Consider the following 26142-nt stretch of genomic DNA (forward strand, 5'->3'; position numbering starts at 1 on the left):
GAGAACACCTCCCCAAAGTGCCAGACGCCACAAATGTGAGCATTTGCCCTCTCAAGTCGGTTATGCAATAATCATGCTGCCTAGTCAGCACCCATCTATCTATCTATCTATCTATCTATCTATCTATCTATCTATCTATCTATCTATCTATCTATCTATCTATCTATCTATCTATCTATCTATCTATCTATCTATCTATCTATCTATCTATCTATCTATCTATCTGTACGCTGCCACTCTGAGTGTACAACCAAGTACAACATTGTGAATACCTTTTAGGAGAGACTGAGAGAAAGTGGGTGCTGTTATCTGTATTTGTGCAATTCATGCACTAAGACACAAAGAAAGAGTTATTGAATAAGAATCAGGGAGGCAGCCAGGACGTGTATATGATGGCAAGCATTTTTTGCCTTTAGATGTGCCCAGCCAACACGCCGTCAAAACTACTCTGTTTTTTACACTGAAAGTATACTGAACCCTAAATGGCCGTTGTAAAAGTCTCCACTTCCAAAGTGCCAGCAGAGGTTCTTATCCCCACCTAATTCAGTGAAGAAAGAACTAATAAGCTATGCCATCCATTCAATTTTCGTCAGCGTGCCAAACAATACAAAATTGAGAACCACACTTTGTTTCATGTCAACATGAGACGATGGGGTGTAATAACTCAAGTCATTGGCCTGGCTGTAGGCTGCTTTTACTACAACACTGTATACATGAGTGTCCTTAGACTTCGCTGCATGGAGGCAGAGTAAATCAACCCGCTGAGCTGTCTATAGGTGGAGCCAGGGCCCTGCTACTGGCCGCCAAGCTTGGCTCCACGCCCGTCGCTCGAGCCTCCCGCTGGTGGCAGCAGGTGACAGAGGTCTGCTGTGTGTAGAGCTGACAGCCCCCTTGCATAGGAACACTTGCTTCATTACCAGACCCCTCCAAGCCCCCCCTTCTAGCTGTAGAGAGAGACAAGAAGACAGACACAAGTAGAGAGAGGCTTTACTGCTGTTTCTGTGGTACAAACATGAGTTTGAGAGGAGGCAAAAAGCTCAGTGTGCATCACTCATCTGCTCATGAGTCAACACTCATGATGTCACACGTTGCCTTGCCAGCCTCACACACAACTATACTGTATTACCAATTTTTGTATAAAAGACCTTATTTATTAAAAAAAAAAAAGGGGAGAGACGGCTCTTTTTCCATGCAGTGGACTGAGCCGTACCTCCCAGAGAGCCCTGACTGTTAAACCATCGTGCCACAAACAACCTGCTGAAAACACTTAGAGTATTTCTCCCATACAAAAATAAACACTGGCCAATTAGTTTTCTTATTTTTGGAACTATTTTAGCTGCCAGAGAAGTAGAAAATATAACCAACCAGACGTGGCCTGACACGGAGGACTGCAATTTCAGTCCTGGACGTCTTTTGGTGTGGACATCCAGGAGCTGCTATAGCTATCAAGGCTGTGCATCAGCCTCAAGGACACTTATGTCTCTGAAAATGAATCCTCGCTGTGGAAACAATAGTACCACTATGATCCAGCACAGAGAGAGATGAATTCACATGAGGACAGGTCATCTTGATTTATGAAGTGTGAATTTGGAGCTGCGAGTTTGAGACCAAGGTGGGGTCGCGGGGGTTGCATGGCACAAACAGCCGTCTGTGTTGTAGGGGCTGGAGACACGGTGACCTCCCGTCATCTCCCCCCACCACCACCACTACGCTCTGACTCCTGGCCTGTTCGCTCATTCACAGGAGCCTCTGGCACGGCTGCCGCTTTGGCTTCTGATGATCTGTAGAAATCCAGCCAGATCGCCATGTGGGGATCAACGCCTCTGCTTCGGCAGGGCGCTGAAATGCGCTAAATGTCCTGCTAGCCGCAGCTGCCCGTGCCTGCTGTGTGTCTGCGCTGCTCGTCAGGCTTCATTTATATCACACGGCAGGTTGATGGAGTGCTGAATCATCCATCAAGACCACAAATATTTACTTTGATTCCAGTAAAATAAAGGCTGATCTAAAACTGCTGACCTAGAGTCAACATGTTAAACATGTCAAAGGAGAGAGTGTGAGGCCAGTTGTGTATGACTGTGTACCCCTGAGTATTACTCCATACTAGGATTTGATCAGTACAAGCTGATGAGGATCCTGTTGAAATAAAGCTGACTCTACTTGATACTGTTCAAAAGGGAAAATAATCTGACAGTGCGAATGAACTTGAATCATTTTGTAAATATTGTAATGCTCAAAGATTGTCAAAAACCAGCAGTTGGAAGTGAAGTTAGAATTGTCACCAACTGTTGTGGAAGTTTTATTGATAAACATTCAGTGATTTTCTCTTTCTGCAGCAGCTTCACCCTGGATTTGTGTGTCTCAAGCTAAATGTCACAATTACTACATCTCTGGACACAGGTGTTGCCAACTGACTCGAATAATCCCTGAGCCAGCCACATTTGCTGTGAAAGACTGTGACGAAATTTGTGAATCATTAGTAAGTTAACCTTTGAGCTTTGAGTCTCCATGTAAAAGTGACATGGGTTGTGGAAAAATTGTCAAACATGATGGCAATCTTTTCGGATCAAAAAACAATATCTGTTGCAAATTGTCCTTATGGTGATGTTTCTGTGTTAGACCAAAAGTCTATTTCTTACATTAGGGGACACAGACAAACCCCTGACCTTTTTTTTATGGCTGCGTTGGTGGAGGCAAGTTGCTTCAGATACTGATGAAAGGAAGAAATATAATCCTGTTTAAATAACAGATCTGAGTCTCAAGGATTGTCAGAAGGCGTAGCATTGCACAATATTATGTCATGATACTGGAAATGTAGTAGTCTATACCAATACGAGTAAAATTCCCCGATTCTCGATACCCAGTTGGAAATGGGAAAAAACTATTTGCCAGCTGTCTCAAACAAAGAATAATGGTAGCGTGTATTTCAGTATAAGGACAATAAGATGCTTTGGATACGTTGTTAATGTAATGTTTACATGAATTGAAACTGGCTCACCTTGAGTTCTTTCAAAACATCTAGATGTCTTTTTAAGGTGCTTCGCTAAGTCAGAAGTGTTTCCCCCTTTTGTTTGATGATGTTTGATGGCACTGTTTGCATACTGGTTTTTGCTAATTTAAAATGAATCCCCGATGATCTGCCTCAAACTCAAACTACTTCCACAAGCAACTCTTACTGTTTTTATTTTCTTCTAGTCAAGGGGGAACTGTTGCTGCAGTTGCACTTGCCACCATCTTCAACGGGTTTTTTTTCTTTCGTGCTGGTAGGTGTTCTTCTTCCTTTGACATTTCATGGCAGACTAGAACTTTTCTAAGCGTATATGTTGTCCCCGTTAGGTCCAGAAGATTCACGTGTCTGGTACTGTGGAAAAACAAGTACCGTCACATTTTCAGAATCTTGGCATTGGCTTGGTAGCAAAGCATCGGTTCTTGTCGGTTCTCGTTTCTCGGTCCTTGTGACTCTCTAATAAGTCTGGTAAGGTTTCACGGTGGCCATGATTGTTTTTATGTTTTGTCATGATGATTGCATGGTAAACAGAAATAGTGTGCATTGTCCATTTACAAATTAATCTACCAGAAATGTATGCTTGCATGTATTTAATTGGCCACCACAGCTGCTTGCTGGATGGCAACGTCTGGCAAAAGTTGCCTCAACACCTTTTACTGGCACCACAGCTAAGCCAACCAGCGGTCATGTTGAAATTACTAATGACGCTGTATTTTTTCACTCAGAGCTAGTGCTGGTCTGAACCATACAAAATGTAAATAAGATGCACAACAACAGCTCTCCAAAACTGAAGCCAAAACATCTTGATTGCCCCCTGGTGGCTGACTGCAATACAGTTCTTAAACCCTACCCCCTCCATGTTAGCCTAGTCAAATACATTTCCCCCAAAGATAGTTTCTGTCATTTTAGGTAGTTCTAATCATGCTGATGTTTGTTCAAGTCTTAATTTTCTTGAACCCGATCACTACTGCGCACACTCTGGCGCCAAATTATTTCACTAGTGCAAGACGGCAGTGCCCGTATCCAATATACATCTGACATATTTGTGTACACTGGGAGAAAGTGTCAGCCATCCTCATATACAGTCTACATGTAGACCTCACTTCCTGTTTGTGTTGATTGTGTTTTTACATCACAGCTTAATAATGTGGCTTATCAAAAAACGTTGGGATCAGTTGCTGCAGAATTCTAACAACCTTGACAAAACTTCTTTAAAAAAAAAAGAAAATACTGGAAAAATTATAATGCACAATGAGCCAAGAAAGTTTGAAAAAGTCATAGTTCAGAAGTTAGGTGCCTATACATAAAATAGTCTACCTGTTACAATGGCCCTGAAAGACCCATTTGTGTAATATCAAATAGCTGAATTGCAGTGGAGATTAGAACCATGTTATCTCTGTAGGACTTTAGTTTATTAAGTGACAGTTTTTTTAAGTCAGATAAATAAATAAAAGTTAAACTTTTTTCCACGTCCATTACAATGATAAACTTGTCTGTCACCTGTATTTTTTCATGTACTTTATAATGATGAAGTTGTCTGTCACCTGTATGCTTGAATACAAAGTCAGTCTTCAGAGTAATCATCAATGAGTACTTTGTTTTGAGTTTTGGTTTAATGACTTTGTTTGGATGCAGAGATTATGTCTGTAAAAAAACTTTTATGAAGGGAGTGGAAGGAACACACACACTCATACCAGGCTTTGGGTGCTTTGAGTGTCAACTCTGCAACCTGGGGGAAGAATGAGCTAAATGTGCTAATTATAGTGCTCGTTAAAAGCACAGATATTTATGAGTGCTCTGAAGATGATAGAGATTGGACATAAAGGGTCCGTTAGAGTAATATTTAATCCCATTTTAATAATTATAATGCGCTGGGGGTCCAGGGTTCAATACCTGGTATTGAACTGTCTAACTGCCTCCCCTTATAAATGTCAATACAATTAAACCTTTTAAAAAGGATTTTAGTGGACTGAAATATTTATCAGACATAAAAATATTCAACCAATCAGTTGCTAAACTGACTTAAGACTTAAAATGACTATTTCAAATTTTGACTCTCAGCAGTATTCAGAATAAGTGGGTAACAGAGTCCATATAAATGAAAAAGTGTGACTTGCAAATCTGCCATTGGACTAACGGTCAGTGAGGAGTAGCAATTAATTTTAATTAAACCCACAGCAGGAGTGATTATTGTGATTGTGTGCTCTTGGATCGCAGAGGAATGGAAAATAGTGCTAAACAAACTAGCAAATTGCACACCTCCCAAGTGCCAGAGTAAACAGAATAGCACCCACTTCATGTCTGTGTGTATTCAGCTTGGCAATGTGGCCTCAATTAGCACGAGGTGTGAAACAGCGAACTGAAGGAAGATAAGGGAGAAAGGTGCTTTGTGCTTTCCGAACGGCACTGTAACTCCTTTCTGTCACCAATAACCTTCAGCACAGAGCCACTAGAGGTGGGATATCAGGCCTCTAAGGTCTGCTTGGATGATTTTGTTTCAAAGAAAAAGACCGCAGACTCTCTAAATCTCTCAGGTCTTTGTGATTTGCTCTTGCGTGAATGAATGAAAGCTATCAGAATCCTTGAGTCCTTTCTGTTGTGTGTTTCTACCTGAGCGTGCCTTTCCTTCGTACCAGCGCTGAAGGCTGTTGCCAAGAGAGAAGTCTGCTTTTCCTCACTAAATGAGAAATCAGCAGGGAAGGCTACAATGACCTGTGCATGGCTCAAACAAGGAGATTCATTTTGAATGCATATCCTTAAGCACAGGTTTAAAAGTCGTCTCAAGCACCAGACCCCACAAAAAAGGGCCATTACATCGGCCGGTTTATTAGCCAAAAGGAACTGTGTTTGGTTAACTCCAGAATGAAAAAAATCTAAGTCTCAATTAAGCAGGCGTCTGTCTCAAGTAGACTGTCTTTTTAAGGAGGAATAGTTCACTATCAAACTGTTCCTGTGGTAAAACAGTAGGAAGGGATTAGAAGAAACAAAAACAACTCAGCGTTAAATGAGCCTGGCAATCCTGATGACATTTAATGAGAACCATATTTGGACTTCACCCATGCAGCCACATTAGAAATGAAATATTCCAGCGAGTGAAATATAATTTAACATGCTGGTTTTATTTTTTATTTTCTGCCAGCAAGTTGAACTACTTCATTTGAATTGTCAAAAAGGAAATAAGTGATTCAATCTTCTTCCTTTTTTTGCATGATGTTTTTATGTTATCTGTATGTGTGAGCCCTACATGTGAATACACTGGATTGATCTGTCAAGTGTTTTGGGGGGGTGGGGTGGGGGGGGGGGGGGGGGGGGGGGGGGGGGGGGGGGCGGTAGTTTATGATACGTGCTGGTCAGATGAAAAATGTAAGGGTGACATTTTCCAGACTTTTCACCATCATTTACTGTAAACTAAATAAGTCGCTCAAGTGCTTGTGTGAATTAGCTCATTCAAAATGAAACAGAGATGCATTTATCTAAAGCGGATGGTTTATGGCTGATGTAGCAGCTGGCTAAGTTCTTCCATTAAATTTTTTTTCAAAGAATGATTCTCTGAGCACGAGTTTAGACAGGTTTGCAAATTGTGATACTTTCCATGGCTGCTGCTTAGTGAGCGTTGTTTATTTGGGAGCTAATTTGGCCGGCTTTATTGAGAGGCTCGCCGTGGCACCGTTACAGGTAGAAATATTGTCCCACATGAGTTATAAATACACTGCAAAAAGTGTAATTAACAGGCCATTTCATCTCATATTCAGGCTGTAAATTGTGCCTTTCTTCAAATAAGGGAAATGTTCTGCTAATTGGGTGATTTGCTTTTTCTTGGGTTATATGCAGTGTGCCTTGTTTGATTGTCTGGGGCCGACAAGGCCCCAGACAATCAAACAAGGCACACTGCATATAACCCAAGAACTCTAGGCCATAACTCTACTTATAGAAAAATGTCAATTCAATTAAGAAATGTTTAAATTAAAATGTACCCTTTACATACAGTTTTCTACTTGTGTTTTCCCCTAAAGCTTTCACATGGTTAAAGTGATCTTATTCCTCGCTGTCTAACAATATTACATCTAGTTTGAAATCCGCTTATTTTAGCTCTTTATTGAAGGTAAACATTGAAAACCAAGACTTGTTTTTTTAATGGCTTTAATGGCTCACTGACACACAAATTGAAATATTCTACACATTATTTTATACACATTTCCACAAAAGTCAGCCTGACATATTTGGTATCTTTAGAAACTTTTAGGTTTTCTACTAAAATGTAATTTTTTACATTTCATACAAACAATGTTTGACTGCACAGCATTAGTTTGTAATAACTCACCCACGGGCTGGCTGATGCTGCTTATTAGGGGCTTAAAGAAAAAGAAGATATGTGTGTACATTAAGTAATTGAGAATCATTATTTCTGCTTTATTTAAAAAATAAAGGTCTGAACAGACATGACCATCTAAAATTGTGTGCATTTTAACAGTGATGCTTTGTTTGGAGGGACATGGGCCACAGTATGTCCAAATTATTATGCTGCTTTTTTTATTATTGTACAGATGGGGGGGCATCAAGCTGAGATTTGCAGACTGATGCTTTTGATCAAATTTGTTTGTCAAGGTTAAATTTGACTTTGAATGACCACAAATGTTCCCAGTTACACAAGCAGGACTTGAGATCCTAGCGCTCCTGATTTTGGGCGTAAAGCAGAACCAATGAAATTCTAAACAACGCCTTGGTCAACTGTAGTTGTTTTAAATGTGCTATATAAATAAACTTGACTTGACTTGAACCTCTTGATCTATGGTGTAAAAGATTTTGGGACTTCAAGTTTTGTTTTTGTTGAAATAAATATTCGGATCCTTTCAAGTAAAGGTAGTACTGGATAACTAAAGAAGCAAAATACATACATATGTACTTGAGAACTTGAGTAACTGTTCCTGTTTTTTGATTTTTGTTTACAATACGTTTGGGATGTTCTGGGAGTCCGCGGGACTCTGTGCTGGTACCTAAGGCTGCTTTGTACTCTAGCGCTAGCAGAGGGATTCTCAGCACTCTCAGATTAAAGGCTTCAACATTCATTCCCACTGTGAGACTGATTCAAGGATGTCTCGAAAACCAAGAGGGGGCGTCTCCTCTCCCTGTGAACCCCCCACCCCTCCCTCCTCAGTGCGGTGGAAGAAGGAGGTATTGGGGATCTCCTCCTAGACAACAAACCCACATTCAAAGAGGGGCGCACGCATTACGTCACGCTCCGTGTGGAGAATATAATGGGAGGTCGCGGGTTACGCTCAACGCTTTTCTGTACAGGAGACGAGAGGAGCAACATGCCGAACCCGCACGCGCGGAGCCCGAGAGAGAGAGATCTGAGCTTTGTCACGCAGTTTGTCATAAACTGTTTCCACTGATGCTGTCAACGGATGAACTTTATTCCCATTTCTGTAACGGATTTTTATCATGGGGAAACTGTGAATTTCAAGGGACACTCAAAAAAGCAGGTTTGGACACAGCTCACGCGTAATTGCGCAGAAGAAAAGTGGCCCTTTTAACACCAGCCCCCCGTGCGCACTAATCTCACCACCGGACCGTCCGACATGGATCAGTCTCAACAGTCTTTAGCCATGTATCTGCTCGTGCTCTCCCTCGGACTTCTAATGGACAGAGGGATTTGTCAGCACTACTATCTTCTCCGCCCCATCCCGAGTGACAGTCTGCCGCTCGTGGAACTAAAAGAGGACCCAGATCCCGTCTTCGACCCCAAGGAGCGGGACCTTAATGAGACCGAGCTGAAGAGCTTCCTAGGAGACTTTGACAGCCGCTATTTGTCCGTGTTGCCGCCCACCGAGGAGAAGTACACCGGGAACGATGATCTCGACGACTCCGAGGTCCAAAAGCCCGGTGGAGTGATGCCGAAAGAAATCCGCGCGGTGGACTTCGAAGCCCAGTTCGGCAAGAAGCACAAGCCCAGTAAGAAGTTAAAGCGACGGCTGCAGCAGTGGCTGTGGGCGTACTCGTTCTGCCCGGTCGTGTACACGTGGACCGACTTGGGGAACAGGTTCTGGCCGCGATTCGTCAGGGCTGGCAGCTGCCTCAGTAAAAGGTCGTGTTCTGTTCCGGAGGGGATGGTGTGCAAACCCGCCAACTCGACCCACCTGACGATACTGAGATGGAGATGCGTGCAGAGGAAAGGGGGACTGAAATGCGCCTGGATACCGGTGCAGTACCCGATCATCACAGACTGCAAATGCTCCTGTTCAAGTTAAAATAGAAGAGAGAGACTGAATAATAAATTATACGCTCATTATTTTGTGATTATTTTTTCACGTGCACTACCGAGTGTAGGAATGTATTTTCTGTATATGCGGTGCCATGCAGTTATATATAGCTCCCTGTACAAAGTCAGTATTATTTGTAACCAGAGGCTACTTTATTTGTGGAGAAAAGTGGTTATATATTTTGTATTTATGGAGATATGGCGCATAGAGCCACGTATAAGGATTTGCTGTTTCCAGAGTTGGATGATGAAGCAGATCGACCTCAAAGCTAAACGTGGATTATTGATACAGTTGTGTATCGGTGACTTGTTTTATCCTGTAAATTAAGGAAATGTGCTATTTATTCTTTATATTCGTACAATAAAGCGACACTGAAATGATATTAAATGACTTTTTTCCCTTCTTTTGATCACTTCTACCCAGCCTGAGCAATTGGATGCATTAAGTCACCTGCCACAGTGTGCACAATTGGAACTTCTCACGCGAAGAGCATTTTACGCATCATTAGCTTTTTACAATCATGCAAATATGTACTATACCATGGTTTACTCCATATTACAATTCATGTGGTAACACTAGTAATTAAAAGCGGGTTTGCTGAGGATGTGTTCGGAAGTAGATAATTCTGATGGGTATTGTGGATTTGTCACACAGTAATTCAATATCAGTGTTAGATTTAGAGCTTGGCAATATAAAAAAAAAAATCAAAAATGATGTCTGTATTGCAGCAATATTGGAGGGTTGACCATTGGTGCTTTCTCTCAATATTTACACAAATAATTCTAAAAAATAAACAACAACAATGTGAATACCATGACTAAGTAGGTTAAGGCAGATAATAAAACAGCTAGTAAGTCTAGTAAGTTGAGACAATTACATCACTCTACTGTAATGTAACCTTAAAAACCAGGAAAAGACAACACTTGGGTCATATCATGATATTACATATCCCTAACTTCATGGGTACCTAGCCTCATAAATCAACGTTGATATAATATCAATATATTGCCCAGCCCTAGATTGATTTACAGACAACATGTGGTGAATAGTTCTTTCCTGGCCTCCAGTTAACCAACACTATCTTATCACTCTAAACGTGTCAGTCATACATCAGGCCCATTACATGCTGCTGATAAAGGAAGGAGCAGAGATTGAGTGATTGAAGGAATCAGCAGCTGCTAACAGCTCTCATTCTTTTCATCTGCTCAACCCCTCCTCCCCATTTGCAGCCCAGCAGGAGCAGAGCTGAAGAGAAGCGCTGCATGGCTTTCTCCTCCAGCGGGAGAAGTGGAGCCTGATGCTCCACATGCATTCAAATATAATATAGTTTAATTGCTGCTCTTAAATATAAATAAGTGTTAGAAAACAACCTACTGTATTGGCTGTTCATTAAAGATTTCCTCCCTGGTGCTGAGTGGATCTTTCCTGTGGGAAATGGCAGATAAAAACAAGAGTTAAACTTAATTGATTGAAGGATCAACAAGTGATCCATTAAACTGGACTTGAGAAACACCACTCCAATGAGCGCTTAGCAAAAATGGAAATAAAACAATGATGATAGAAAAGGAACAATAACGTTCCATAACACTCCAGCACACTTCAGAGGTACACTGTAATTTTTATTCCACTACATAACAGTTTTAATTACTAGTTACATTGTAGACTTACATTTTAGATACAAAACATCAACTCATAAGATATGATGGTGTTATAGATTAAAATCAGAATTGTCAATATACTTTACCTGCAGTAAGTAAAGTAGCAAATACAATAATAAAACCAATAGAAAGGAAATGTATAGAAGTAATATTGGCAAAATATTCTTGCAAGTTTCAAAAGTACAAGTACTCTTTAACCAGCAGAATGTCCTCTGTGAGTTATATGACATTAATTAATTGTTAAAATGTTGTAGCTGGTAGAGATTGAGCTAATTGTCACTACTTTATATACTGTTGGGTATATATATCATTATATTTTGTGAACTGATCATATGTTTTTGGTCTTGAATGTAAAATTTGTAGAAACTACCTATAGCTGTCAAATAAACATAGTGGAGTAAAAAGTGGAGTATTTCTCTGAGATATAGTGTAGTAGTAGTATAATGGAAATACTTGGGTACTGTACATGAATTGGGCTTGAGACTTGAGTAAATATATTTACTCAGCTACTTTCGTCTACTGATTGAACTACCTTGCAGCAAAGTAAGTAAGTAGTTAAAATTAGCTTTAAATTGCTGTGTACATCATCAAAAAAATCATTAATAAGGTTGCACCATATAATGCAACAATACATGTCTGTTCTGCCTATTCATGTAAGTACATTTTGCTTTTGATACTTCTCTACTTTTACTTAAGTACACTTCTGAATTCCGTTTTGTACTTCCACTTTGTGGTAGTGCTACTTGTACTGAAGTAAGTCATCTCACTACATCTTCCACCGCTGTGTAATCAGGGATTGCTTCACATTTGGCAGGCGGGTACCTTCTTCTCATTTTACAACCATCGCATAATTTCTACTGAATCTGATGATGCCCTTAAACTTTTGAACTCTTCCCTCAAGTTTCTTCTAAATTAAGGAATAAAAAGAAAGAAACATCAATAAAGGCACATGATTAACGTTTTTTTTTTTAAACTTTTGGGATCTTCCATCAGAATTTGAAGTATAGTTCTGTGGGTTTGAACAGAGTTGTTGGCCAACATGAGTTCGTAAAGATGGAGCCACTGCTAGAATTTAAGATGTAAAAAATAATAGTTTTCAATAAATGAGTTGCTTTAAATGTCTGAGTTTTGCAAAGCTGCAATGCAAAAACGCATAACTCCTCTCGCATACTAACTGAAGACAAACCCCCCCTCCCTCCCTCTGTTCTTCCACTGCCTCAGTGGGGTAGACTGTGGGGCACCAGAAAGCCTGTGTTTTGTTTCAGTTGTGTTTAGTCCGTAATGATGCTCTATAGCCTCAGAGCCAGCTCTGCACGTACACTTGCAGCAGACAAATCCCTGTGCTTGTCACTGGATAGCAACGTAGAGGCGAAGATCTCTACTATACAGCTTAAACAAACACAATAAATAGCCTTCACGATGAATAGCCGTGTGTGTGTGTGTGTGTTTGTTTGTGTGTGTGCGTGCGATCCTCAGTGTGTGAGAACCTCTGTGTGTGGCACTGATCCTCTTGTCTTTTCCATGATACTGTTTGTCCTGTTGCACAAAGCTCATGATGTTCAGGCTTCACAGTCTACAAGCTCTTTGGATAGCCACCTATTTCAGGATTTTTGTGTCATAGTCGAGCATTAAAGGATTAAAGGTTAGTCAGTTAAGAGCTGACAGGAATAAAACAGATATTCGTTTAACTTTCTGACTCTCTAACTACTTCCTATTATATTTCAATCTTTTTTTGTTTAACATTTTGAGTAACAAGTCCTGTCCAGTGTTCCTCTATTTCCCTCAGTAGGGAGCTTTCTGTAAACCTTTCAGTATCTCTTCTGTGATTATTTTGTACAACTTTATGGTCAAGATTTTGCCTTGTTTCTCTCTATCTCGCTGTCAGTTTTCTTGCTGTAAGCGCAGGCAAAGTGCTGACGCCGGTCAGATGATTTGTGTGTGGAGTAATATGTGTTGACAGAGCGCTCGGTGCCAGCTAATACCAGCTGCAGACTGGAGGATGCAGGACTGCTAATGCCCTTCGTCACTTCTGAGCTGGCTCTCAGTGTCGTTGCTCAGCGCGGCGATCAGCCGCCTCGGCTGTCCACAGATCTCTGCAGTCTGAAATACCCAACAATGTAATGCTTATAGCCATCAGTAAACCATTAACTTAATGATCTCTTTGGTTATGGGCTCATTTGTATTGCTTCCTTACTCTCCACCCCCAACCTAATCAACTTTCTTTCTTTTTTCAACTTTTTTTTTTCTATGGAGAAATTCTAAAGCCAAAACCTTGTTGCTGATTAAATTCTCCTACAGGGTTCAGATATTTTCCTGATCAAAGCAAACTTCTCCTTGTTAGTTTTGCCAACAATATCAAACATAAGTCATTCATTTTTCATTACAGATGATAACATTAGTTTTAATAACTTCCAGTGGCTCATTAATAAGCCAAAGGTAGCCTTTGTGGCACCTTCATTAAGAATACAATAACAAGCCGAGCATGCCAGCAGAGTTTGTAAAAGTCAGACGGCTGAGGGATGTTTATTTAATGGAAATGACAAATTTCAAATAAAGCATATGAAAGGATGTGCTGTAATGGTCGGGTTTGAGAGCTCTGAATACATTTTCACCACTATATGATTTGGACCACAACTCTATCAGAAAATGATACACAACGTTTTCAGCTTTTGTATGCGGTGATGAAAGCTGAAAAATACCTTTTGATCTTAATGAAACTGGTAGCCCAGAGAGAGTTAGGCTGGAGAGATTCCAGAGAGAGTTAGACATTGTTCCGCTTGTGAGACACATTTCATGCAAGATATAGCATTAAAACTTAAAAAGACAAGATAGTCTAAGTGACGCACTTTTATTTAAAAAAAAATAATTGAACTGCAGGTATTATCATCCCCCTGTAATTGCCACTGTACAGTAGGTACACTGGATTTATGCTATATAACAATGTGTGTCATTTTCTAGTTTTCTTTTGTTTTAAATCTCTTTAAAAGATTCTTTGGGCCTATTTTGACATGGCGAGGCACAGGTGCTTTTCAGGCGTGTCCAAATCCACTTTTATATTATAAACATGACTCCTGGTAATGAAATGACTGGATTCAGTTTTCAATCGGTGAATTGAGATCTGTAATAAACCTCTCTGACCTGTTTTAACTAACATTTCATAAGCATGTCAGTGAAGACAAACCCTGCTTTATTGACCTGAGCCATTTGTCTGCGTTCATCTGTCACTATGACCAAATATAAAGTAGTTGCTGTCCAGATGTCCAGCTGTGGCTGCAGCAGAGGCCTCAGGGCAACGTGTCTGAATGAAGGCAGGTGTTCACTCCCAATGGAACAGGTAACAGCTGTTTTAGTTGTTCACACAGCTCAGATATGAATCTGACACTGGGCTAACACTTCTTTTTTCCCCTCCAATTATTTAGTTATGGTCAAAAAGAAAGTTTTTGTTGTCCAATCACCTGCATGGTATTTTTTTTTGTTGAAAGTCCTCATCCCTTTTCCAAATTGGTGATAAGAACGGTTTCTCAGATGGTTCTGTGTTAACTAACCACTTGGTGCCTCAGGTTATTGAATCACTGGGTGGGATACACAAAGTATTTTTCACTTTCGTTTACATTGTAAATACTCTAAAACATTAGCTCCTGATCACATTTTATGGCTCACCTTCCTTTGCTCTTCGTTGTCATGCAAATGAAAACTACTATCAACAATGTTGTGGTTGTTTAAAAGCTCTGAGCAATAAAATACAACACATCTGCATCACTTAAACCTCATGATAACTATGAAGTTGGAAGTACAATAGTCAGGTTTAGCTGATGGACAATGCTGGGATAAAGCCCTACATCCGATGTCAGGCATTTTCGCCCCTTCCACTCTGTCTGCTATCTATTTTGCAAGAACACTGTCGCTGCATCTGGAGTTTAGCACCGTCCAAGGTGGTTGTGATTGGTAAGTATAAATGCAAACAACCCAGAACATTTTTTCCCCCTATCCCAGATTGATAAACGGTGTAGCTAGACCATACGTCAGCGTGACACGGTACCGCTGAAAAACGTCTGGCAAAGTCTAGTCTATATCTACGACCTTCCACTTCACGGATTGGTCCGTTGCCGCCGGTAATTTCACTCTGTCACTCTTTACGGCTGGATGTCCGTTACCCTTGGCTCTCCTTGTGTTGGAATATTAAACTCCACTACTAAATGTATGAGGACAATGGTTAACTGCTCCTCAGATCTCTGCAGCAAATCAGAGTTTTCTGTTGCACGACAAATATTTGGAATGTACATTTGCAAAGGCACCGGTCCTCCATCCAGAGTGCTGCCCATGACGATTATGATTGGTTTTAAGACGTGCAAATAAACCACAGCACGTTTTTCTCTCATACCGGAATGCTATGTGACTAGCCAGACCTCGCATTGCCAGGAAGGGCTGGCAATGCGAGACTAGGCAAAGCGAGAACAGGAGAACTGAATGTCTTTTAGTTCTTGACTGTTGGACTAACAAAAATATACATTTGACAACTGGCATTTCATAGACCAAACAATTAAGCGAAAAATAATCAGTAGATTCATTGACAATTGAAATAATTGATGCAGCCCTAGTTATTTAAGTTTATTTGTTGGCCTCTTATCAGTAGAGCAGCCCTCTAGTGCGTGATGTAGTTTTAATCAAAGTACTTAAAAGTATTTGTTTAATCAGACAAAGCTGAGAGGGCACACTTCATCCAAGGCTGCAAGTCTACATTTTTTTACCACCCAATTTATGAAAAGACCTAATAGTGTGAATAACGGTAATCGTAGGCCACCTGTCCCTGAGCTTCAGTATGCTTCAACATACAAGCTAACACAACTATTTTTGTCACTTTTTAAACGTACAAATAAGTACACCATCGTATATGTCTTTAAGAAGAAACAGTCCGAAAGTGTTTCTTAAAAGATGATCACGTCTCACCCCACCTCATGACTTTTCACCTCACCTTTGAATATGGCTGTTCGAAACAGCTCTAAACACTTACACATCACGCAAACCTTTTTAAAGTGTATTTAGGCCTGAAAAAATCTTTCGATCCTCCACCTGCAGCCAAAATGAATCACTTCATTGGTCCATGTGCTGAATTTGTACGAAATCCCATTGATATCTGGTAGAATGTTTTTTAGGGATAAACTGCGAACCTTTGGGTTCTAATAATTCATTTGGGTTTGGAAAAAGATCTTTACCTGCCTGCATTTTACATATGTCTTGTGTTTTGACCAGCTTTTTTTGGATAAAAGTATGAATGTCATTTCTTAAATGAAGTTACAGGAATCAAGGAACATTGAATACGAGTTCATCACTACCCTTTCTGAGCAGTTTGTTGGTGTGCAGTCCTCTGAAAGGCAGACACGTCCTGTCAAAAGTTTTATTTGTTTGGTAAAGGATGCTGTTTGGCATGTGGCCCAGTTCATTGTGCTCTCCCACACATCAGATAATTGGAGGCTTTTGAAATATCCTCTTTGCTGCTGCTGCTCCCCGTCCTGGTCACGATGTTCAAACTGAGATGTGTGGCAAGGTTGATGTTGATTTTTCCAGCATTTTTGTCTGCTGTAAATTTTACCGAGCTGGGTTTGATGACTTGTGGGGAGTGATCCTGCTGTTTGATGTCCAGAGCTCGTTAATCCAAACCTCATCTGGTATGCAAGGTCAGACCCTACTTTGATGTGCATGGGCCAACTCTGCCAAGTCTAGAGAGTTGAGAGGCCACTGTTCGTTTACGAAAGATCAGGAACTGTAGCAACCCTGACACATTTTGGCTTTTGTCCATCAACTACTGTGAGGATGAGGTCTGGTTTGTTAAAGGGGCCCTCTTAGCTCTCCTGCAGCTGAAAGCGCACACATGAACACTTTCTGTAGAAGCTGAATTAAATACAAATCTTTTCCCAAACACACAGGGTAATCGGAGGAATGTGTGGAACTTCTATGTTTTCCTCAGGGAGCCACCAATGTAAGATGAAAGCCCCATGATAACACAGAATAAATAACCAAAATATTATCATATAGCGGCTATTAACCTACTGCTCACATTCTTCTCACCATAATTGTCTATGTGACATAACTTGAAAAAAACAATTGCCACCCCTGAACCCCTGATCTCAAATTAAAGGGAAGTATTTTGTCCCATAAGATGATTTGCAAGACCTCAAAACTTTTTTTCACCTTTGTTCAAGGAATGAGTAGACACTGTGTTTGTAAAATAAATCAACAACGGCCCCCACTATGCACCCAGCACAGGAATTCACTGCAATTAACTCTTGAGCGTCACATGTAAATATGATGGTTTGGGGCTCCGCGGGTAGGCTGGCACTTACTCACACACACACAGGGGATCCTGGGCCTTTGTTCTCCCGGGGTTTTGGCTGGCCACCTAGCTGCCGGTGTCTCCCTGTTATTCCCAAGCACCCCCTCCACTGGCACCTCTTGAGCCTATTTAGGATTACTCATTCACTACATGAGCCAACTAAGGGTATATATTGATTCACTCTCTTCACACTCGTCTGTGGTTTGGTCAGATTTAAAGTATCTAAAGAGATCATTTCTGGAGGTCTGTAAGATTCTCCAATGTCCTTCAGAACCTCTGCAAATTGTTTCCAGGTCCACCCTTTTTCATGATTTAGCTCCTCACCTACAATAACTTTAGAAAGTATTTCCAAGGAGTGTAGCCCTGGTTAAACATGATATTGCAAAATACTGAGGGTGCAAAGTATTGGCTCACGGGATGGTTGCAGAGTGATAAAAACCAGCACAGATACATTTCTGATCACATTTAGTGAGAGAGAGTCCTGCTCTCTTAGGATGAATGTTGTAGAAAAGACTGGAGCCTTTTGTGAAATGTGTTTCTTCATATACTTTAGGACAAGGTAGTAGCGCTGCTTTCTTGTAGGGCTGTACAATTAATCGCAATTTTAACGTAATCACTATATGGCCTAATGCAATATCCAAATAGCAGAAGGGGGCAATATTTGTTGGCAAAATATGTGGTGCTCAGAGACGTCCTTGCCTACAAATCATATCCTACAGACTAAAGAAAAAATCTCTGTTTGCTACAAATCCTTGCACAGATCACACTATAATAATTTAACCACATTTAATTACAGGATTTTTCAATGAAAATGAGAATAATGATACAAACATGATCATGGCCTCCATAATCGTGAATCATATAGCAATCGCAAAGTCTGAATAATTATGTATTTTCCTCTTGTGGTGCAGCCCTACTTGTTCTTGGGTTGCTGGCCTACCTCATGGCGCTGACAGTCTACCGTCAAACAATGAAGGACAACAGGCCCAATTCCGTGCTGGTTTGCTTCAGGGTTAGGAGTTAATGTTGCAACAAAAACTGAAGAGGGGACGGTCAAAAAAAAATTGTTCTAAACTGAGCAGAAACTTTCACAGGACATAAGAGCTTGTTTTGCTAAGACATCTCGCTCTCTCTGAGAGTGTCAACTTGTGCTTGTCTCAGAATGACAAAGAGAATGTGAATGCATGCGACAACCTGAGACTACCTGAGAGTGACAATGTTGGCAGCCTTGCTTGAAAGCAGGGCCAAATGTTTGTGAAGCATGACGGTTATCAGGAGCCAAAGCCCTCCAGCACCAGAAACTGAGACTAAAGCAACCTCACGTCTCCACCGTGACGTCACAGCGCCTCATTAACACACCTGATATAATTGCCCTCTGTCAAGGTTCTGCACAAACATGTCACGTCAATACTGCATGTTTCATGGGCAGGACTGGTGCCTACGCCAATCTTAAACCCAGATATCAGCAGTGAGATTTTGCCACATTTGTATGTCGCAAAGATACATTTCTTCATTGTTCAATCTCACTTGTTGAAAAGAAAACTGACTGACAAGTATCTCACAGTATCTATTTGGTTTTACTGGCTACATTACCGTAGTTATTGATTGTCAATGAAGAGTGCCAGCACATAACACCTCCTAAAACCACAAATTGACGTTTTTAGATTCCATTTGTCTGGGTGTTAAACAAGCGAGATGCAACATGTTGAGTAACTTTATGTGTTAGTATTTTTGTATCACTTTGAAAAGAGCCAGGCCAACTGTTTTCCTCTACTATCAGTCTTGATGCTAAACTAAGATCTCTCCTTCCATCTTCAGTTCCATACTTCTACTTTAAAGTTGTACCACTTTTCTCATCCAACTCTCAGAAAGAATGTGAAAAAGTGCATTTTCCTAAATGTTGAACTATTCTATAAACATAAGCTGTTTTCTCACGTGAGCTCGGACAATGTCTGATGAATCAGACAATAAGAGACTGACAATCTTACATAATGGAAATACTCTGTTTGGGATGTGTGAGGCTTGGCGCCTGGATGGAGTGTGCAGGAGACAGGACATGATGTGGATTACAGTACGGTCACGTAGCCAGTTGGTTATTCGGTCAACAACGGGTCTCTTGCCATTCCTTGAAGCTGTCCTGAAGAATTGGGCGTCCGCCCATAGCGACAGAAGTTCCAGAATCCCGTAATTTCTCCGGTTGGTGTCTTCTCCTTCTTGGAGTTTTGTTTTCTTCCGGTTTGGGCAGGGATAGAAATGTCATCAGACACCCCACTCACTCGCTTTGAAAACTCCTGACAATTATATCCTCTATTCTTATTTCACATTTGTTTCACAAAATGTGTCTACTGTATTGTTTGCCCCTAAGCATCTTCCCTGGAGCTGGGAACTATCTGGATAACTGGCAGAAGCAAGCAGAGATTTTATTTACTGTATCTTTGAAGAACAGTGAGCAGCCAGAAGGCTGCGCCATGCTGGAGGACATTTTTCTCAATTGTTGCAAACTCACAAAGCCTCTACCTATTTTGTGAGCAAAGCAAACTACTGATGCCTGAACAGAGGGAGAAGAAGAAAGCTTATAAAAGAGAGGAACAAGGGGTTGAGGCGGCAGAGTTTGGAAGACTACAGATTTATCACCCAGCCGTGGAGTGGAAAAAATCACTGCTAGTCTGGAGAGTGGGTTTCCACTTCAGTTTAATTCAGTGTGAAGTGGTTAAGACATGAGTGTGGTTTGGGGAGATAAATGGAAAACCCAGGCTTTTTCCATTGAGACTGACACCTCTCTGTATTGTGATCTATATCAACTTTCTCAGTAATATTTTTCACAGTTAGCTGTTGACAGGCTGCAGTGGTAATTTTTTGCATGTTGATTTAGTATTTGAAGAATGTCTTGTTTTGGGTTTAAACTAAATTATTTATTTTTAGCCTGTAAAATGTAATTTGTTTTTTGGCACGACTGGAAGCCATCAGTTTTTGAGTTTTCATTGAAGGAATATCAATCAATATTAATCATCTGCTGAACAGGACGTAACTGCATTGAAGTATGTCAGGAGATATCTGCCATCTAGTGGTACAGATGTGTGCAGATGTTTTCCACAGCTGCACTTAAAGTGTAACTAACTCAGATTCTCCTCTGCCTGTGTCAGTGACGATGCACTCAAATTGCAATTACAAATTGTTGCACTTCTGTGGTCCCTTAAATAAAAAGCATAAGTGTTCAGCATGTTAACAAGGCTAATATTAGAACAGGAAATTAGCTGCCTTCATCTGATACATTGTGTGTATATATATATGTAAGACTGACACTAAAGAATCTGTTTGAACGGTTTTGACTTGGTAAATCAAGAGCTCTCAAAACATTTGCTCCATTTGGTCCCTCAGACAGAACCTTACATTGACATTTTTAATACTGTGCATGTCTGTGTGCGTTTGAAGACTCCCTTTGTGTGAGAAATCTGCACAAAATGGCATGTTTGATGAAAGCTGGCTTGACTTGGCTCTCATATTCTGGGGTCATTGGCACTGTTAATGGCGGCTTTATTACCATGGCATGTTAACCTGAAGCACTGCTTGCAGTCTAAGAAGAAGCCGAGGAGCTGCATGAAAATGATTACACCGCAATTATATCAGCCACTTTGTTGCGACTCCTCACTGCCCAGCTGTCTGCCGCCTGCTGCCAAGAAATGGATTAGTTTCACGGCTCCTCTAATAAGACCGTTAGACCAACAGCGTGAGCTCAAATAAATAAGTGAAAGCAGCCGATAGGGGGACAGAAATAGATTAATATTGCCAGACTGCGGCGTGTGTCTTCATCCAGCCATAGCTGGAAAACTGGCAGAGGCAAGCGGAGATTCTCATTATCTCTGAAGAACAGCAAACAGCCATAAGACTCTCACCGCAATCAGTCATACGTTCTCACACAGGACAGGCCAACGTCAAACAGAGAGTGTTTTGTATCCCCGTAAGGGCAGAAGTGCAACTCAGGCGGTAGTAAAACTCCAGGCAGACCATGTTGGTCCTGTAAACGTAATCTGCAAAGTGTTAATTACAACCTGGCGCCTCTGAAGCTGTGTGTGCTGGAAGTCAGTTGAGTTGTCAGCTGCGTCCTGATCTCCCTCCCCTAAACAACGTGGCTCGAGCCATGGCGACAGCCTTGGAAACGAGATTTTCTCTCTGTTGATGATCCTGTTTGAATGGGCTGCTTTAAACAAATTAAGAGCCAGTCAGATGTTGTGTTTGTGTGACCCCCTTTCTCCTCAGGGGTGGTGGTGGGGGGTGCAGGCAGCCAGAGATCCTGTGTTGTTTACTGTCATTCATGTGAAGTAGCGAGAGTTTGTGTGTTTACCACACAAACCTTCTCACAGGTGACACTCAATAAAAATGCTCTCGCTGCTCTGCAATGATTAATTGATTAGTCAACTGGCCAACAGTTAATTGGCAACTATTTTGTCTTTCCTTTAACTTAAAAAAGCCAAACGTCCTCTGGATTCAGCTATAGTTTATAAGGAATAAAGGAATTTCAAAGGCTTCCTCTTTGATTCTGGGAAATAATCTGAGCATTTTATAGACAAATCTGTTGATGGAAAATTTTAAAAATATTCACCAATCAAGAAAATAATCATTAGTTGCTGCACTGGAAGGCGGTTCTCTTTTAAAAAGAAAATACTTTTCTTTAACTGTTTCTCAATATTCACATCCATCAGCTAACAGCGCTGGTTGAACATGCAGAGCATAAAAACACATTTTTTCTGTGCTCACTCTGATTCCCCTCTTTGGTGAGACTTAATTCAGAAAGCCCTTTCTCTGTCTACCCCTCTCTCTGTAGCCCCAGAGGACAGGATTCAGTCAATGAGCCCCACTCTCAGATTTTGTTAGTTTGTTATTGTGTAACGGCCTCCAAAGGTTGAAGGATGGCTCCTCTACAGGTCTCCCCGAGGAGCAAACCCTCTATCTAGACATTAATCTACTGCTGTGAGACAGACACGCTTGTTTAGCTAGCACAAAGCCCAGTAAGCCGTTGTCTCTGAGAAAAAGCTGGCCGTCTCCAGAGCCACTGGAGGCTGCGATGGCTGGAGCCAGAGTAATGACCTGTGAAATTCATCGATAGAGTTGTCCTGTTGCACACAGGTCCGCCGGCACCGGGCCTTGTTCGGGGGCCTGCCGCTGATTTATCAGCGCCTCTCCTGGTGCCATTGGCTTAATGGAGTTTTATTTGGGTTGACCAAAGGGCCCCAGTTTTGGGGATATTAATGTAGTATTTGGAACTGTTGAAATACCTTACAAAAAAAAGATACATTTTCAGGTGTTGATTCTAACTAACTTGTCAATATTTGAGCTCCATTTCCACAAGTGTATAATACCAATGGTTTTAAATATTTGCATTGCTTTGTCGTGTAAAATAGTCAATATTTTCTCTCCTCAATCTGATTAGGATGTGAGGCTGAAAGTTAAGTAGATGAGCCTTTGAAGGTGGTAAGGAGAGTAGCTGTGTCTTCCCCAGAGCAGATTATGCAAAGATCAGAGGGGCAAACTTCCCACTGGCACCTTCTGTCTGGTAGATACAGTTTGACTTTGTTACCTCGGTTTCACAGCAGAGGGAGATTCCTATTTATTTCTGCCCTGCGGGTGTTAAAAGAAAGCGCTAACTGGAAGAGAAACTGGTTTTCATATCAAAAATGGCCTTTTTACAATAACTCCTCAGACTCTTTGTTGTACTTACTTTCTGCCTTACTTTTTGTATTACTATATCCTGTTCTTATTGCCATTTTTTTACGTTTTCCCTTATTGTATTATTACTTAATCATTTGTGTTATTAGGCAACAGACAGATAATATCTGTAACACCAAGGGGGCGTCGGACTGAGGGGAAAAGGAGGACTGAGTACCCTGGGCGCTCATGTAAGGAGGGCCCAAAAAGATACTAGAATGAATAGCTGTGGATGCGGGGGGGTACTACGCCCCTGTGACCACCTAAGCTAGTAGCTGTGTGAGTCTGCACAGTGGTGCTTTTAGCGAAATGCTTATGATTTAGATTTAGATTTTTAGCAGGTATAATGTGTACAATTTGTATCACCTTAGCTTAGTGCGATAGCATGCTGCTAGTTAGCTCTAAACGTAAGCAGAGTCTGATAAGTATGGGATTAGTTTTTAAGGTATTCGGTTATAAATAATCATGGCAGTCTATCCAGTCCCAGTCAATATTTTAGTCTGGACAAAAGTTGTGGACCAACCAACATAAAAAGCCATGCCGCTAGTGTGGACAATAAACGATAATGTAAATGCTGGCTTGTACAGTTATGTCCATAGTTTTCACTGCTCTTATCAATGTTTTATATTTACATTGAATCAGTGACAATGTAAAGGTTCAATCGCAGCACTAATGGTTTTCATTATTTCTTGGTAGATATTTTAGATTTATTTTTTGCATTTAGGAAACAGGAACAGGAAAATATAAGTATTGACACATTTGAGGCATCACATCTTTTAGATAGGTAAAAATAAAAGAGAAACCAGTGTCCTGATAAGTAGAGATTTTTTGGTTTGCAGTTCACCTGTCTTTGAACTCTGACACATCATTCGGTGTGCCTCAAGGCTCAGTTTTAGGTCCTTACATTTTTGTAATCTGTAAACACTACGATGTCATCTATAGACACATCTGTGCTTATGTTATGAAACTGCATGTTGCCATTCACACAACACTGGGCCTGGTTGTTCCTATTTAACTGTATGTTAGACACAGATGTCCAAGAACATCTTACCACTCTACAAGGATTTACAGTATCTACTTACTGGCTTTACTGACCAAAGATATACTGTCAACTGAGCTACAGACAGTTGACGGTATTTCTACCATGTTTTAATGGGCTAAATTATTGGTTTGACTTGAACGACATATTAAGACTTTTTACAAAGATTGCTTCGAATTAATTCCATCCATTAAGTTTATCTGTTCTGTACTGACAAACTCTTACACACTTTTCTTTCATATGCAATATGCTTCTGTCTGACTTCTTTAAATAGCAATAAATCAGTTGTGGTTATCCCAAGTGTGGCGGGCAAGGACTGGAGGAAGTGAAACTTTAAGTAATTTGTTTTAAAGTTGTGTGCTCGTAATATATAACATTTATCATTCTTCCAAAGTATCTAGAGTTGACCTGCTTATGATCCCCAATTTTATTTTATTAACTTCTTATTAGCTTGTCCTTTGAAATAGCCTCAACATGGAGGTGAGATAAGCAATTGATCACATCAAACACAAGCTCTGACCCAAACTCCAACCTTTTCAGTACAGTCAAAGTTATTATTAATTAATCTTAATTAATAATAACTTGTAATAATTTTTTTCATCAATTTGTTCTGCCTTTTCCAGCTCAAAAACTAAAATCACTCAATGTAATTTATTGTGAAATGTTAATTATGTAATTTGTAACATACACACTTTAACCATTGACTTCAATACCCTATAAATTAATTTCCTTCAGATTTTACTCATCATTCATTCATTGAGTTACTTCATATATTTATTACTTTGACATTTGATGTGTAGAAGCTTGAAATGAATTCTATTGGAACAATATGGCTCTTGCATTGCATCAGTCATTGTTTACAGGTAGCTAAGTGGCAATTGAAAAGGTGTTTTATGGAACCATGATGACATCAAATACCACAACTAATCAATAGGTTTTCTCTCTGCCTGCTTGCCTTTCAGGTGTCAGTGAATTCAGAGGGAAGGAGGCGGAGTTCATCCGGCGTAATAAAAGTAAGCTTGGAGGAAAATGTGACAGATGTGGAGGCCTGTGCCAGCGAGAAAAGCAAGAGTGGGACTGTCAGACATGTCGACTCCGGCGTAGTGATGGATGGAGAGTGAGGTAAGACAGATGACATCGTCTGTCTGAGGCCGTGTTGTCATAGTGGAGGATTGCCGCTTGTCTTAACCTCTCAATATCAGAGAGCAAACTGAAGTTTGTTTACACTGCTCCAGTGGAGTGATTTAGAATGAGGGGCGAGGGAGACGTGGGTGTAGAAGGTATGCTCGCTGGAGGGTCGGATCAGGTTTCTAAACATTCCCTTTGAAATCGAATAGCAACCATCCCAGGCGTTTTAAACTCAAACAGCCCTGTTTGGTTACAATCATCAAGGAGGATTCCAAACACAAATACAAACAGAGAAAATGAAATATCAATATCCGTATTGGCCTTGAAATACTAATATGAGTCAGCACCCAGCTTGGAGTCTGGCCAAAGTAGAAAATTAAAAAAGTTTTTTACTATGGCTTCTTTGCAATATGGAGCCTTTATAAAGCAATAAAAGAACAAAATACAACTGTAATGAGAAACCACTGTGTACTTTTCTGAAAAAAAATTCTATACTTTGTACTTGTAATTTACATAGTGTAGATTGTGTGCCTGCAAAGAAAAGTAAAACCTTTTTCTGCAAATGAAAAGGTAGGTAAAATAAGTTCCCGTGCATCCCTACTCATCCCTTTGGTTGCATCCTTTGTATCAATTGCTTACTTACAACAATGCATCATGGAAAAAGCATATTTCTGTCTTTTAAACAAAGGCCAGAGTTAAGCAAAGAGCTGATTGATTTACGGCATCTTGTGTTGCTAAAACAATAAGACCTTCTGGGGGAAAAAACAAAAACATCCCCGGAGATGAACTTGCTGAATGCTCTTCAAAATAACATGGTCTGGGGTGTGTGTTATTGCGATGGAAGATGGATTAGAGTCTGGCTTATTTTGCCAGGAGTCAGGTGTGGGGGGGAATCGGGGTTGGTGCATCGACGCTGGTGACGAGGTGGGGGTTTATGCTCATTTCCAGGGGGGGGTGTTGGGATTACACTGTCACACTGTTCATACTGTTTATGCATACCAGGCCACTGTGAGTGCCTC

General features: G+C 40.7%; 1 protein-coding gene and 1 long non-coding RNA gene across 2 annotated transcripts in view; both read left to right on the forward strand.

The window, feature by feature from the left end:
- Positions 1-25601, forward strand: part of LOC117958192 — a 50805-nt gene extending 25204 nt beyond the window's left edge. Inside the window, exon 4 of the long non-coding RNA XR_004659656.1 lies at positions 24958-25601. This is a non-coding gene — a long non-coding RNA (uncharacterized LOC117958192). The remainder of the gene's footprint in view (positions 1-24957) is intronic.
- nog1 (noggin 1) lies at positions 8172-9644 on the forward strand. Its single transcript, XM_034894467.1, has one exon. It carries the CDS (start codon positions 8584-8586, stop codon positions 9250-9252), a length of 669 nt encoding a protein of 222 aa, XP_034750358.1. The 5' UTR covers positions 8172-8583; the 3' UTR covers positions 9253-9644.
- Positions 25602-26142: the final 541 nt, after the last annotated feature.

Source organism: Etheostoma cragini, chromosome 15 (genome assembly GCF_013103735.1).
Source record: "Etheostoma cragini isolate CJK2018 chromosome 15, CSU_Ecrag_1.0, whole genome shotgun sequence".
Classification (NCBI taxonomy): domain Eukaryota; kingdom Metazoa; phylum Chordata; class Actinopteri; order Perciformes; family Percidae; genus Etheostoma; species Etheostoma cragini.

Excerpts from the sequence above, each read along its gene's own strand:
- nog1 (XM_034894467.1), top strand. The coding sequence starts at position 8,584 with ATGGATCAGTCTCAACAGTCTTTAGCCATGTATCTGCTCGTGCTCTCC.